Here is a 16,534-nt window from a genome sequence, read left to right on the forward strand (position 1 = left end):
ATTGAGTTTTTGGGACTAAGATGGTTGGAAGTCATTGACAATAACGGCCAATATTTAGTTTAATTGTTGTTTAATTTTTTAAGTAATAGATATTTATTTATTTTTATCTATTTTTCTAAAAAACGCTCAGAACTTTCTGGACACCCTAATACAATAAAAAGATTGAGATAGCCGAGTTTGAATTCAAACCAACCGCCAACAAAAGCCAGGATAGTACCGATGTCGGTACCACCAGCGACCACTAGGGCGGGGGTGGAAGCCGACAGGGGATGAACGGCCATGGTTTTTTTTTTGGGACACTTCTCCCTTCTCTGTAGATGAGTGCAGAGGTACCATCGTGATCATAAAGAACGACTACACTAGAAATTTGGCTGTGTAAATTTGAATGAATGTCATTATGACAATTGAAAAATTCCGTAATTAACAGATTTTGAAAAAATCCATTCTGCAAACCCGAATACATGATGGTGGTACCATTAGAAACATTGCTGCCGAACTGGGTGTTAGCACTAGCACTGTGTTGGGGGCGGGTTTATTTTCACGGATTTGAAAATTTGAAATATTGGGGTTGACAAACTTTGACAAATCTCAGTACGTTCACTCAGCCTAATTTTCAAAAAATCTCAGTGGCGTTCCAAGTTAACTGTAGTCGTTTTTTATGATCACGATGGCAGCCTGTGTGATTTTTTTGTGCTCTAACTGTGTGATTTTCGTGCTTTCCGAACTACATTAGACGTTGTTGTTGTCCAGCCCTTCTGGTTTGAACAAGGTATGTTTGCAGTACCAAAATTATTTCTGTTTTGCGCGAAATGTATTTTAACTATCATAATAGGTCGCACGTGAGTTGGTGATGTTCCCACCATATTGTATAAAATCCGCAATTATCTCGACCATCCCCATGTATCACGCTTTTAACATTTGTAAGCTTGCGAAGGAGAGTAAGGTAGCCTGATTCTAGTTTGGCTAAATTTATAAAATCGTACGCATCACGTTTTTTTTTGTAAAATCAGGTGTAACAATCCACTAACGTTCCTAAAAAAAAAGGGGGGGCACCAAGTTTTAGAGTGGGTCTGTGGCTTTCACGATTTATAAACGCACTCCTTCATTTTTGATCCCCTTTTAATTATTCCGAGTGACGCTTTTGGTGTAATAAGTACCTATTTATTGCTCAACAGTTTAATCAAAATGTTAAAGGTTCCACTTTCCATCCCGGTAGCAACCAATTGTGTTTATATTTCAGGCATCTGCGTGGGTTTTTTTCCTTATCCAGGGATCTTCTACATTTAGTTATTTCCACCGTTTAGGTCCGGGCGCCCTACATACAGGGTGATCAAGAAGGACTGTTTAAGTAGGTAATGCTGAATTTTATTTTTAAATGGTACAACTGGAGTAACTTCCGGTTGTTGACGGCTTCACACTGACAGCCGCATCAGTGACAAGTCAAATTTGACATTTCAAATTAAATTAAACATGCTGGTGAATCGTTCGAGAGAAGAGTTAATTTATGTTTAAAGCAAAATGGGGAGCACTTCGAGAATTTCCTTTAATTAATTTTTAGATTATTATTCCCAATTCCAACTTTGATTTCTTTTTGCCGTTAATTTTTACTCTCATAACCTACCATTTTGTCGTTATTAATGCTACGTCAAATATTTCTCAAATAAACCCACAAAACATATCCGGTTGCAGTGTTGTAAATAGCCGAATAAAAAAATGTTCTTAACTGTATTGCCAACTTAAACAGTCCTTCTTGATCGCCCGGTATTATTCAGGGCGCCACCTTACGTCAATGATGGGTCTGTCCGTAGCCAACGTTAAATGAACTAGCCGTGCTCAAGTAAATTTGGCAACAATGCCCGCAGACCTAGGACCGAGTCAGTTTGTGCAGATTTGCATGTGTGTAGACAGTGATCTTAACGTTTTAACTTCAGAAAAGTGTGTTTATTTCCAAAATTTTAAGCTACCAAGTTGTTTAAAAGTTGAAGGGAATTTAGTATAGAGTTTGCGAAAGAAATTGTGGCATTTTCTTCTGGAATTAAAGCCGACAACTTGATGGAAGTTAAACCGAGACAAACCTAACCTAACTTTTGTGTGTTAAACGAAATATCGTTGGTTCTAACTTCTAAAACAGGTATTTAAAATTTAAATATTATTCAAACATGCCTAGTAGGTGTTGTGTAACTGGCTGTAAAAGTAATTACTCGTCTTTAAGAAATGCACAAAACAATCGCGGGGTAAGTGTTTTCAAATTTCCCAAAAATGTAGAGCGCAAATAAGCATGGTTAAAAGCAATCCCTCGAAAAAACTTCAGCTTCAAGTGTGGTCTGTCAATTACATTTTAGTTCTGATGATATCATTTTATATGATAAACATTTGCAACCTGATGGAATCTGTAAACAATTGCTTTTAAAAAGCCCCAGACTAAAAGATGCTGCTGTTCCTAGCGTGTTTCCAAATTTAGCGTCTTATCTATCAAAGCCAGCAATTAAAGAGAGAACAGATCCAGAGTTTAGGCGTGAAACAATTTCTAAAAGGCAAAACGATGAAGTAGAGAATTTTATGAAAGCAGATATAATAAACAATTTTAATGATTTAATAACAACATTTGCAATCGAACTTAATTTGATTGGCTGGGAACATAGAATTGTTGAATTTGGTATATAAGTTTTTATAAAAGGAGAAGAATTAACTCCACAAGTTATTTAGTTACTTTTTACGATGAATTTTTCTTATTGTGGATTCGGCCTACTGGGTAAACCACAGTAAAAATGTTAAGAAATTATCATAGATTGTGTTGGTAATATCTTGAAGCATTCGCGCCACTGATTCTCATTGGTTGTTATGAAACCCACGCGAAAAATAAATTATATGACATTTCAAATTTGAAATTGTCAGTTCTGTCAAGTGGTTTAAGCATTTAGATTTGCGATTTTTCATCTTTAGAGCTTTGTTTTGCGATTCTCTGGTTTTAAAAGTTATTCGTTTTGATCTGTTCCATTGCGATTTTTTTTGGATTTTTTTAAATTTTTGAAGTGAGTGCATGCCTCAAGAATCTAGCATTATGAACACTTTAAGTGACATTACAAACATCGAAAATGATACAGAGGTAATTTTTGTTCATGCATTAAATAGGAGTACATATTAAATAATCTCTTGCTTGTGTTTAGCCATTTCCGAAAAAAGCTGGATATTTTAATTTCAATAGCCAGCTTTTTCGGAAATTCGAAAATGTATTATGGGTTGCATTTTTTATTCCGTCGGCCACATTATCACTCGTGAAATGACCTGTATTAATAAAACCTAATACATATATTACTCCTACTGTACTGAAGTTTTCTTTCGTCTTTCCGAAGTGCAAACATGCAGAATAATAATAAAACATCACGTGTAAACCTGCTCTTTCCGTTTTTTAAAATTTCGCGCCGGATCTATTTGTTATAGCGTAAGTGAACATTTTTAGTAACATTTATGTCAAGCAATCTATGAGTGGACAGAGTTTACCCGTTCTGATTTTGTTACGAGCCGCTACTGCTGGACAGTGTAAAATTAGATATCATCATTCATCAACTCTTCACTCCATGAGGGTAAGATGGGAATTGTAATAATCATCTAATAAACAATGTCAATTTATTGAGAACGTGTAAAAACGCGCCTTTATGTTTGTTAGGTGTTCGATGTTCGGCGGTTCACCCGGTCCGCCAGTCTGAACGATTGCGACGTTGCCTTTTTCTCAGCACGGCTAGTTATTTAACGTTGGCTACGGTCTGTCACAATAGTGTTAATGTTAGTGGTAATGTTATAATGTTAGTGGAGATGGCAATGGTGATGTTAGTAGTCCAGTGTTCACAATAATGTTAACTGAATGTTAGTCTTACAGCTGTCAACGTGGTGTGAACTGTCACTGCGCCTGCGCGTGCGTGAAATTCTCGATGGTGATTGGTAGATGTTAAAGAACCAGACATTTTCTGGATCTCTTAACATCGTTTCTAACATTAACATCACCATCACCATTATTGTGAACGGTTGAACGTTTCACCAATGTTCTGAAGATTAACATTCTGGCTAACACTAACATTAACTTACCATTAACACTATTGTGACAGATACATGAACCGGCTCAACAAAGAGCTAGGGTCGACCGGACTGTGGTTTAAAAATTTTTTTGTTCGACACTGTCAGAATTTGAGAATTTTCTCCTGTGTGAACGGATTTTGATAAATTTGTCAACTTGTCAAAACGAAACGTCAAGCTAATTTTAAAGATTTTTACCGATTTGGAGCCTTTAAGGGGCTCGTCGAACAAAAAAACGTTGTATTCAACTCGTTCTTGTGTAATTTGGGCTTTTTTTGGTACTCGTGGACCTTTAAAACTCTCGTTTCACTCGAGTTTTAAACTGGTCCACTCATGCCAAAAAAAGCCAAAATTACCGACGAACTCGTTAAATAAATAACTACCGAGTGACTATAGTTGAATTTTTTTAATAAACAATTGTCAAAACGTTGTCTTGTTGGTATGAGCCAAACTGTGATTTTCATGATAATACGATTGATCACATTGAGTGTCAACATTTTTTTATGTAACTGAGCCTGCGCCCTAACGAGTGAGAGTTTATTTCAAATTCGAAAAGGTTTCTCCTGATTTCTCATTAAATTTGTTTTGAAAATGAATTCACGGAAGAAAGGTACGGGAAGTGAAGTGAACATAACCTTAACCATGATTTGGTGTCAAATTGTTATACAGCTGGTCCATATGTCCAAATTTTAGGGTGGTACAGTATGGTTTTTTACTTCATTTTGACACTGACAATTGTTTATTAAAAAAATTTCACTATATAAATGATTGAAAATTATTTTGTTATGTTGGTAACACATTTGAAATCTTTAGTTGGCAACATCGTTGGCATGACACACGTAATTTTTAAAATTGAAACAAACGTCAAAAAAATCTAAATCGACAATGTACTATCGCGGCCATCCAAAAGTGAACGGTTTTTTTAATAGTTTCATTTTTACTTTAAATCATAGGCGACCTAAAATGTCAAAGTTTGACACTAGCGTTAAAAAAATTATTGAAACTATTTTTTTTTAAATGGCACATCTCACTCCGATTCAGACAGCTAGGGCTATTGCAAAGCTAGAAGAAAATTGGTCGTTGGCTTCTGTGGCGAGAGAATTACATTGCAATAAGACTTGCATCTTCAATATAAAGAGGCGTTGGCAAAAAAACAGGCTTGCAAGGCCAATACGAATAGGCGTTGGAAAGATTCCTTTACTAAAGTTTACTTTCACATTAATAATGTATTAATTACTTCTCAACCTCGTTTTTATTAAAAAATATGTATTACAACTTTTTATTATTAAAATAGTAACCCCTGCTGCACGAACGCCAATGAATACAGCCTGATTTAATCTAACGAAAAATACGAAAATTTTCGCAAGCTATCGTTCACTTTTGGATGGCCGCGATTGTACTTCGTGACTCAACCTAACCTAAATAGAAATGATTGACAGATGATGCACGAGAAGACTTGCATTACCAACTGCATCAGTGTTGCCAATCCACTATTTTCTTTCATCATTTCATCATTTATAGTCACTCGGTATTATGTATGTGTTATTGGTTGTTATACTCCGTACTCTGATAGATTGTACGTTTTTTGACAGAAGACAGACCCAGAGACTAGTGTGGCGGGAATTAATCTGCAGGGATACAACGGTTTTCTACATAACGTGAAACAATTGAACTGGAGAGTTTAGTATTTTTCACTGCTTTATGTTTTGGAACTAAAATTTAAAAACGTACAATCTATCACCGTACGGAGTATACCACTTTTCCATCCCAAATTGAAAATGTTCTTAGGTAACTCCGTCAACAAAGCTTTGTTGCATTTTCCAGTTGCTGTAAATGTCAATTCTTCCTTTATCGAGGGTCTCTCTCTGTTTGAGGGGTTTTTGTTTCCTCTAACATCTAAACGTTGAACACGACCTCGCGGCTCCTCGTTGTAAACAACTTGCGCCCCAAGAGAGACCCGAAAACCTTAACGTTTGGCGGGGCTTGCTGAACGTCGCTCATGGTGTAAGTTGAATCCGAGTTTCTTGGCACAAACTCCCGGAATTGTAATCTTTTCTCTGAGTTTGTGGTACTTGACAAGCGTCGTTTGTTTTGCTTTGAAATTGTCATATTCAACTAAACCGCTGAACTTAGAGTAGCTAAATTTGTTAACTTAACGTAAAGCAGCTAGGACTTTTCCTTTAGCACTCAATCACCGGTAGACGGGAAATGTTAAAGTCGTAAGGATAGGGTGCCACAGACCACCGGACCACACAAAGCCACTCACTCCTTCTATAGCGAATCTGCCGCTCATTGTAAATTAACTTGAGAAAAAAAAGAGATGCTAAAGTTCTCGTCTAGTGCTCGCTCTCGCTCGAACAGTCCGAAGTAACTGCTTTGTTTGTAATGTACATGACCCTTCTGTTTTTCCTGAATTTTGAATTGTGTTGTTTATGAAATCAGAGACGTTTATTATTCATTAATCCCAGCGTTACAAAAATCATAACATTGAATAAATAGCTGGTTATAATTATTGTGTAGTTTTATTTGCACTTTTCTGTGTGGTTCACAAACCCTGTTGGAACGAATCTGGTAGTTCCATTTGTATTAAAAAAAAAAAAAAAAACAACTTAGGGAAATTAACGAGGTACGATCACGCGCTCTTGGCCATTTTTGAATTTTGCGGGTTTTATTTTCATTGCGTATGTTTGTAGGAAAAAAAAGATGGCCGCTTGGTGGGATTTTTTAATTGCCCACTCGGTTCATCACAAGATACATTAAATAAAAACAGACAAAAGCCAAATCAATTTATTGATGTTTAAAAAGTAGAACCTTTGTTAAAAGCTGTCTTACAGACTTACCTTTTAAATTTTTGTTGAATTGTTTGTTAAAGTAATGAAGTCTAATTTTGGTATAACTAAAAATTATTTGTTTGACTAATATAAAATTGTGATTTTTCGAAAAAATTTCAAAATCTAAAATATGGCTATCTATAGGAGAAAATAAGTTAGAGGGTAAAGTAGCAAAAACAGCATTACAGATCCTTGTAATGACAATGGGCCGTATCACGACACCCTTATTAAATTAATCATGTCTCTAATTACCTTGGTGACGAATTCATCTCTTTCTCACAGGTTATAATGACATAAATCCATATCGTTTTATGTTTACTTTAATCACGATTTTATTTAACGGCAACTTTAATAACGGTGTCGTGATACGGCCCATTATGTATAGAAGGATTATCGTTCTTTTTTGCAATTTTTAACATAACACGTGCTAGTCATCTTCAAAAAGTATGAGTTTTATAATTATATGAAAGCAAACAAATGGGTCCGTTTTCTTAATATAAAAACAACAGATACGATACCTCTGCAACCCGCGCAACTGCCACATAAATGTTAGGCAAATACAGAACAGATTTGCTATTACTGCTGCATAACTTGCCCTTACTCATAATGTTACATAACGGGTGTTTTTTAAAATTTGGAGTCGAAGTAGGCGTTGAACTGTCGATTGTGAACGGACTATACAGGTTACGGATCACGGATCAGCTGTTTAAATCTTACGCTTTCACACGAGTGGTGCGATCTCAATCGACTCTCCAATGCCTACTTCGACGCCAAATTTTAAAAAACACCCTTTATAGGAATCAACGCTTTACATGGTGATGCTCCGTCTATTCTATGTATATATTTTATGTTTCGACCGAAAACACTTTTTTTTTTTAAATAATAACTTTATCAAACATTATTAAGTTACAAAATTAGATACGAATACGACAGTGACAGTGTCGTGCACAAAGATGGTAAGAAAAATGCCCCCGTGTGGACGTTACGTTTGTCTTATATAGGGAGTGATAAAAAAAAAGAAGATTAACGACTAAGTGACATCCACACGTTTACAGAAAGTAAAAAAGAAATGACATGTGAACCAAATCTGAGTAGGCAAAGTAGTAATATGATACAAACGAAATATTGGGCGTGTGAACCAAATCTGAGTAGAAAATGAGTAATATGATACAAACGAAATATTGAATTTTTAGATAACTGGTGGGAAAACTAAAGTTTTACAGTAAAAAGTTACATCTGCGTTAAAAGCAAAGAAATAAATCAGCTTAAATTATTAGGGTCAGGGTTAGTTATCACTTCGTCCGGTGTTGGACCTTATGTTGCAATAATTGAAGATCTGCGGGCAACAGGAGCCAGGACGAGGGGGACCATCGTCAGAATGTGACCCAATAATTGCGACTACGACGATAATAGTGATGATAGCAAATGTGCTGAGATGTCGATGCGCAAAGGATTCTTTCCCAAGGTTGTCCAGTTGATCCTTATACTGATTTAACTTGAACTCGGCAGTTTTCAAATCATCTAGGTTTAACGTGTTGATTTTCAAAGGTTTCAGTTGATGACGTTGATTAAGTGGAGGTGTGAAATTTTCGCAACAATCGTAGTATATTGAAGGAATAACATCAGCTTCCGAATAATTTGAAAATTTTTCTTCTTGGGCGTGAACTTGGATTGAGCCAATGAAAGCGGTGCATCTAGGTGCCATAGTTAGAATGCTGTTTTGATTAATAAATTCAGCCTTTGGACCTCCAGATGAACAAGTAATTGGCAGGTTTTTGATAGTGATGATAATCCATTTGTTGGTCTTGACTTTCTGGACGTTGTAATCTTGAATATCTAGTAGTACTGGGTAGCATTTTTTGTTAGCTGTCAATCTTGTCAAGACTTCGATTTCGCAGGGTGGATTTTCATAAAGGAATGGAATTAAATCCGAACATAACAAAGTTTCTTCTTGAAGATCTTTACATTTCTCTATACTGTTAATTTTTAAGTATTGTCTATTATTGTCAGATAGAGCAACATATTTCGATTCAGGAATTATTGTATGAAACAAGTTTGTTTTAGAGTCTTTTGTTAGAATTGAATACAAATGATAGAGTGGATATTTTTCCTTTTCTATGAGTGGAATTCTCAAAATAAAAACAATTCTTTTGTTTGTTTGATATGCTTGTAAAGTTATTAAATTTGTTAAAACTGGAAGTGCATAAACACTTGGATGCAAAGGAAAATTGTTGTGATCTAAATTTTGTGATGTTTGACTTCTTAATTGGTTCAAGAGATATTCCGGTTTAATAATAATTGATGGATGCAAAACCTTTAATTTTGCAAATGTAATGCTCTCAATAATATTGTTTACCTGAGATTCGATAAGAACTAGAGATTCTAACAACTGTTCACAAGTATTAATTAATTTCAACTGATTATTAAAATAATGATTATTCTCTTCGATTTTATTTATTTCATCTTCGATGATTTTAAATTCATCGTTAAAAATTTGTTCATCGATCTGCAACTTTTGTATGGTATAATTAAAATTTTTAATAGTTGAAGTGGTTACTTGGATTTGTTCCTTAATTAAATTTTGAATTTCCCTATCGTCCTTTTCTAATATCTTATTTCCTTTTTCTGATTCTCTAACATAATCTTGTTGATTAAGAGAATAATTTGGCTTATTTGCTTTAACGTGTGCGTCAAATCTTGTTCTTGATTTTTCTTTGTTCCTTTGTTGATTTGCAACGACTTCCGGATATCGATATGAGATTAAATTATTTTTATCGCGTACAAATTGATTTTGTGTTTCTTGTGATGTTATAATTTCGTTTTCGGATCGTATGTGTCCGAAAATTAATTCTTGTGGAGTGAATTTTGTTGATTGACTTCTATTATTATTATTGGATGTAATACCGACATTTAAACCTTTCAAAACATTTTCCTTTGAGTGATCATCATGATAAGATCTTAAGGATTCTGATAACGTAGAGTAAAATCTTTCGATTGATCCATTCGATTGAGGTTGTGCTGTTGAGCTAAACTCGTAAGTGAATTTGTAACCATCATCATTAGGTGATTTTTGATAATGTTGGTTATTAAATTCTAATCCTGAATCTGAATGAATTTGTTTAGGTGTCGTATCATGTCTAAGAAAAATATCTAAGTTGTTGCAAACATTCTCTGCAGTTTTACTTGTGATTTCAACCGGGTCAAAGTTTACAACAGGAATAATTAATTCCTTTTCTACCGTGGAAATATTTGCAATAGTAGTGTCCAATTTTTCATTATTATTTGTTACGATAGAATTTGGATTTTTTTCTTGAGAATCACGGTTTAATTCAGGACAAAAATTTTCATTTAAATGGGAATTTGTTTTTATGTTGATTGTTTGTACGGTACAAGGTGGTAATTCAACTTCATCTTCTCCTTTATATTGATAATGTAAAGGGATATCTTTAAAATTTGTTTTTAATAAGTTTTGTTTAAGATCTATTATACAATCAAAGGTAGTAAGAAAATCTAATCCTAAAATTGCATCAAATTCAATATCAAGATCTGCAATATAAATTTTGAACAAAGTATCACTATCATTGAATTTTTTGTAGAAACTTTCGTTAATCTTTATATGTTTGTTTAAGATTCCTTGAATTTTAAAATCTTCTTTATGCTTTTTAATATTTTGTGGTACTATACATGGTTTCATTATTGAAATTGCAGCACCAGAATCGATTAAAAATTTGTTGTTATCTTTACTTATAATGTAAACTAGTTTAGAATTTTCAAGAGAATTTTCAAAGTTTAAAATTTTGTGGTATGAATGACATGGATAATTTTCCTTAGGGACAATTTTATTATTGACCTGATCATGAAGAGATGGTTTTGAACTTTTGAAATTCTTTAAATAAGTAATGTTTTCTTCCTCAATTAAAAATTGTTCCGCTTGTTCTAGTGTATTTGGTTTTTGACAACGAATTATTGAACCTAGTGGATCGCTGAGACCCGCTAAAAATGCTTTCAACGCTATTTTTTCATGCGACGAATTTAATGCGTTTCGAGCTGCTTGATTTAATTCGTTGTTCAGAGCTACGCTGCTTCTAATTTTTGTCAACAAGTTCTCAATGCGTTGTGCAAATGCTCTAGGAGTTTCGTTAGATTTTTGAAAAGTTGAGGTCAAATCGTAAAGTAACCCTTCCGTGTCACGACAATCACCGTAATGACTAATTAGTAAATCTTTGATGTCGTTCCATTCTCGAAGTTGTCTCGATGAAATAAACTTTCTTGCTTTACCGACAAGCTTACTTTTAATAATAAAAATGATTGCATTTTGTTGATTTTCGGGAACATTTTCAATTGCAAAATTAACCGCTTCGATAAAATCGAATAAGGTACTCTGATCTCCGTCGTATTCGGGAATCATATCTCTTAAATCCTTTAAGTTGAATCCGGCCATTGTTTATAATTAGGAAATACAATTTTCTTACAATTAGACAAACGTCAAAATATGTTGCAATATAGCAAAAATAATAAACAAGTGTTATAGATGTTGAAAAATGGATTAATTAGACATAAGTTCCTTTTTTTGTTTTGTTAGGACCGTGGTAGTTTTCACTTATGCGAAACGAGGGCAAATGTCCATTAGTCACACTTGTCGACAGATCAAAGACAGCCCTCTGCGTTTCCCATGGGTGTTAGAAACAGTTGACATGTGTTTTTTTATGGTTAGTGTGTAAATTTGCTGGGACTGATATGACCGTTGTGGTCTTTTGCGAGTGCATGTGGTTTGTGCATTTGGTGTGGGCGTTGGGTGAGTGAGGTGATAGATGGATGCCAGATGTAAGAAAGGGGATGTATAAATGCGATTTTAGTTAGTTTTTAGACACTCTTGTTTTGACCTAAGATCTGGTAACTTGTACTGATTTGCAAGAGTCCTTAATATAGTAAATTATTAAGAGGTCTGAGTTTTGTTTTTGAATCCTGACAAATTGAGTGTTAGATTGTAACAATTAATTTTATTATCAGAAGTGGGATACTCAGGTATGTGTGATTCTGCCTGAGTGAACTCTGAGGTATAGTGAAGTCTGTAGGGTCGTGTGAAGTGATTTCGCGATCTGAGTGGTGCGTATACGATTACAGTGGGGTAATCGGCACAGTTTAATTGTGGTGGTTGTGTGAAGTGATTTCACAACCATATTTTCTTGTGTGGGGTCGCGTGAAGTGATTTCGCGTCCCGAGTTGTGAGCGAAGTAGTTGTTACTGAGTCGGGTAAGTCGAGTGCGAGTTGTGCGTACGAATTTTTTGAATCGTCATGTCGAGAAGAAATTACGAGTCCGATAGTGATGATGATCAGCCCCTTATTCAGCGGTTGGAACGACGACTAGATTCTCCGAGTGTAGAACCTGAACATCGTGCCGGAGGACAAGGTGTTGCAGGAACAGAGATTCGAGCAATGCTGAACACGATGAATCAGCTGATGCAACAAAATGCTCAAATGTTGCAAATGATAACGAACAGAAGTGAAAGTAATTCCAGAAGAGACAGCAGTGAAGAAATGAGGGTACGGCATACTCAATATCAAATCATGCCGGATTTGACAAAGTCTATTGGGTACTATAAAGGAGAAGCCGAGATCAAAGACGGTACGGGATGGCTAGATACAATTATCTCCATGGCGGAGTTACATTTGTGGCCAGAGGAGTTTAGGCTTGAAACAGCAAGGAGTCACCTGGTGGGTGCAGCTAAAAATTGGTATATTGCTCATCGCGGAGACATTAAGACTTGAGCCGACTTTGTGACCAAGTTTAGTAAGACTTTCGGTGTAAGTGCGAGTTTGACTGACTGTTGGCGGGCAATGGAGAAGCGACAACAGGAAAATGGCGAGTCAGTGAGTGCGTACTTCCATGAAAAGTACAAGTTGTGCAAAAAGTTAAATTTGTCCTTTTCTGAAACGAAAGAGCAAATTATTACGGGACTGGCTAATAGAAATATTGTGCAAGGACTTTTTGCGAAGTTTCATGTGGACAGTGATGATTTGTTGCATGACATTATGGATTTTGAAAGACTATGTAGTGCCGGTAACCGGGACAGACGTGATCGCGAGCGTGAACGTGGTGTGCAAAATCGATCCGAAAATCCCGGGAACCCGAAGCATGAGACGAAGCCGTCGCCATCGCCGTCGTCTCAACTCCAGTCGACAAAGACATGTTTTCGTTGCAAAGAAGTGGGCCACTTTGCAAATTCGTGTCCGTCAAGACCGCAGACAACGTGTTTTACGTGTAACCAGCCGGGGCATAAATCACCAGAGTGTCCCCAAGGAAGGCAACCACTTGTGATACAGCATGTGTATAGCACCAATGACACCAACTTGAAATATTACAAAGATGCTGTTGTCAATGGTGAAGTCGTGAAGAGTTACCTTGATCTTGGCAGTACGGTGTGTGTCATGAGGGACGACCTGGTGCCAAAACTTAATTTGATGTGCGATTGGTCCGATAAGCGCAAAATAGTCGGGTACAGTGGTGCGGTCACTATGACCCTGGGTACAACTAATGTGCACCTCGAGGTAGATGGAGTTGGTGCTGACGTTAATTTTTATGTGGTACCTAGGGAGACGCAAAAGATCCCTTTACTTGTTGGTCATCCGTTCACCGAACAGCCGCACATAAGGATAATCAAAACGAAAGATGAAATCAGAGTAGAAAAGGACACAACAGAGACCGTGAATTCTACTCCAGAGAAGGTAGTTTTATGGGCCAAGGACGCTTCGGTAATCCCTGAGAATTTTCTAGGCCATGTGGTCGTAAGATCAAATAAGATCAACACCGACCTATGTGGAGAAGGCGGGGTGCGTCAAATTGTTAGTCTGGACTGTGGTCTGGTTTCGAGGTGTGTTGTGAAGACCGATGAAATTGGTGAAGCCGTACTTCCGGAGTTAAATATAAGTGGAAAAGACGTAACTGTGAAAGAAGATAGTAAAATGGCACGTGGCGAGACTTGTGTCGAGGGTACTTTATGCAGAAAAGTGAATACGGTTCCGGTCATCGTTAGTGAAGTGGACAATGGTTGTCGGGTTCATCGCGAAGAGGAAGAGGTTCTCATTCGACGGGCGGTACCGCCTCAAGCTCCTGGTCAACTACGACAAGTGAAGACTTCGATTGGGCAGCATCAAAGACGGAATCGGCGACGTCCCCGTCGTCCTAGACGGCAACGAGGTAGACCAGGTCGAGGACAGGATGGTGCGCTCTCTAGGGGAGGGCCAGTGGCGCAACAAAGTGTTCGGTCTCATAAAACAATCTGTGTTGTGGATCGTGTTTGAGATTGTAAACTGTTTGTAGAGTATAATTGTTTAGGGTAGGTTTGTTATATGAGAGTTCTTTTTTTAGTCATGTTTTAAGTTGTTGTGTTACCGACCTAGGATAATTAATTCATAGAGTCGTTGATATTGGGTGTTAGATTTAGAGAATAACTTGTATTTAGTGTAGAATATTGAATGTACTTTGTCAATTGCGTGTGTGTTGTGTAGTGTGGATGATGTGGTGTATCCCTTTGTTCTCGAGGACGAGAACTGGTCAGGAAAGGCCGAATGTTATAGATGTTGAAAAATGGATTAATTAGACATAAGTTCCTTTTTTTGTTTTGTTAGGACCGTGGTAGTTTTCACTTATGCGAAACGAGGGCAAATGTCCATTAGTCACACTTGTCGACAGATCAAAGACAGCCCTCTGCGTTTCCCATGGGTGTTAGAAACAGTTGACATGTGTTTTTTTATGGTTAGTGTGTAAATTTGCTGGGACTGATATGACCGTTGTGGTCTTTTGCGAGTGCATGTGGTTTGTGCATTTGGTGTGGGCGTTGGGTGAGTGAGGTGATAGATGGATGCCAGATGTAAGAAAGGGGATGTATAAATGCGATTTTAGTTAGTTTTTAGACACTCTTGTTTTGACCTAAGATCTGGTAACTTGTACTGATTTGCAAGAGTCCTTAATATAGTAAATTATTAAGAGGTCTGAGTTTTGTTTTTGAATCCTGACAAATTGAGTGTTAGATTGTAACACAAGTACTACTTACAGTACAAGAGAAATCGTTTTCATCGATGCTGTCCGGGTGGTTTCTTCTTTCCAAAGCCCAGGTACTAGCTGTTCTTGATTTCTTCAAATTTTCTTTGACGATTCTTCTTCAAGTAGTGTACAAGAGGTTTTCTCGCTTCTTCCCAGGAATTAGTTTCGCAAAGATTCGTTAATTCGCACTAAAGTATTAGAACACAAGACTAAATTTTTATTTAATCCGTGCGAATCCTACCGACTGCGCCAATTTTATGTTTCGACCGAAAACACTTTTTTTTTTTAAATAATAACTTTATTAAACACAAGTTACAAAATTAGATACGAATACGACAGTGACAGTGTCGTGCACAAAGATGGTAAGAAAAATGCCCCCGTGTGGACGTTACGTTTGTCTTATATAGGGAGTGATAAAAAAAAAGAAGATTAACGACTAAGTGACATCCACACGTTTACAGAAAGTAAAGTACATGTGAACCAAATCTGAGTAGGCAAAGTAGTAATATGATACAAACGAAATATTGGGCGTGTGAACCAAATCTGAGTAGAAAATGAGTAATATGATACAAACGAAATATTGAATTTTTAGATAACTGGTGGGAAAACTAAAGTTTTACAGTAAAAAGTTACATCTGCGTTAAAAGCAAAGAAATAAATCAGCTTAAATTATTAGGGTCAGGGTTAGTTATCACTTCGTCCGGGATGGTGCACTGTGGGAAACTAGCTTAGCACTGCACTGGGATATAACATATATTTCCCACGTCACTTGGGTCAAATTTCATTCACCCAAACTTTAAACAAACGTCCACCGAAAGTCATTTAGATATTAAATTCACTGATTTATTTATACATTTTGTTGGGACCAAACACCACCAGACACGATGATTTGTTTTTGTTAAATAAAATTTAAGTGGAGTGTGCTCAATTCATGTTAAACTCTTCCAACGGAAACGGTCTCCGTAGAACGTAAATTAAATACGGGATGATCAAGAAGGACTGTTTAAGTTGGTAACACTGAATTGTATTTTAAATCGTATAACAGGAGTAACTTTCGGTTGTTGATGGCTTGTCGTTGTTAATACTATACCTACATCAACCGAGTTAAAAAAATTTCTTAATTGTGCTGCCAGTCCTTCTTGATCACCCTAAATAAAATAATAATAATAATAATAATACGTGATTCGGAAGTCACGTTAAGCCATTGGTCCCGGTCTATTGAGTTGGTCATCATGCCCCTCATAGATTTGTAAAACCAGTCCTAGACTGTGTAACAAATTTTTGTGTTATAAATACAAGAAATTATAAAAAACACATATGCGGTTTACAATCGATAATTGATAAATGTAGGATTTGCGGAACTGAAGGGGAAACAATTGAACACATTATTTCTTCTTGCACCGTTTTGGCTCAAAGCGAATATAAAAAACGACACGATATATTCGCTAAAATTATACACATGAATTTAGCTGTTAAATTCAATTTATTAAAGAATACACAACCACATTATAGTTATACACCAGAAAGTTGTTTGGAAAATGACAGTTACAAGTTATATTTTGATAGAACAATTTTAACTGACATTCA

General features: G+C 36.2%; 1 protein-coding gene across 1 annotated transcript; it reads right to left on the bottom strand.

The window, feature by feature from the left end:
- Positions 1-8,187: 8,187 nt before the first annotated feature.
- On the bottom strand, positions 8,188-11,419 carry LOC138122154 (reticulocyte-binding protein homolog 1-like). The gene has a single exon (XM_069036305.1). The coding sequence runs from the start codon at positions 11,341-11,343 to the stop codon at positions 8,188-8,190; it is 3,156 nt and encodes a 1,051-aa protein (XP_068892406.1). The 5' UTR covers positions 11,344-11,419.
- Between the last annotated feature and the right edge of the window lie 5,115 nt (positions 11,420-16,534).

This window comes from Tenebrio molitor, chromosome 1 (genome assembly GCF_963966145.1).
Source record: "Tenebrio molitor chromosome 1, icTenMoli1.1, whole genome shotgun sequence".
Lineage (NCBI taxonomy): Eukaryota > Metazoa > Arthropoda > Insecta > Coleoptera > Tenebrionidae > Tenebrio > Tenebrio molitor.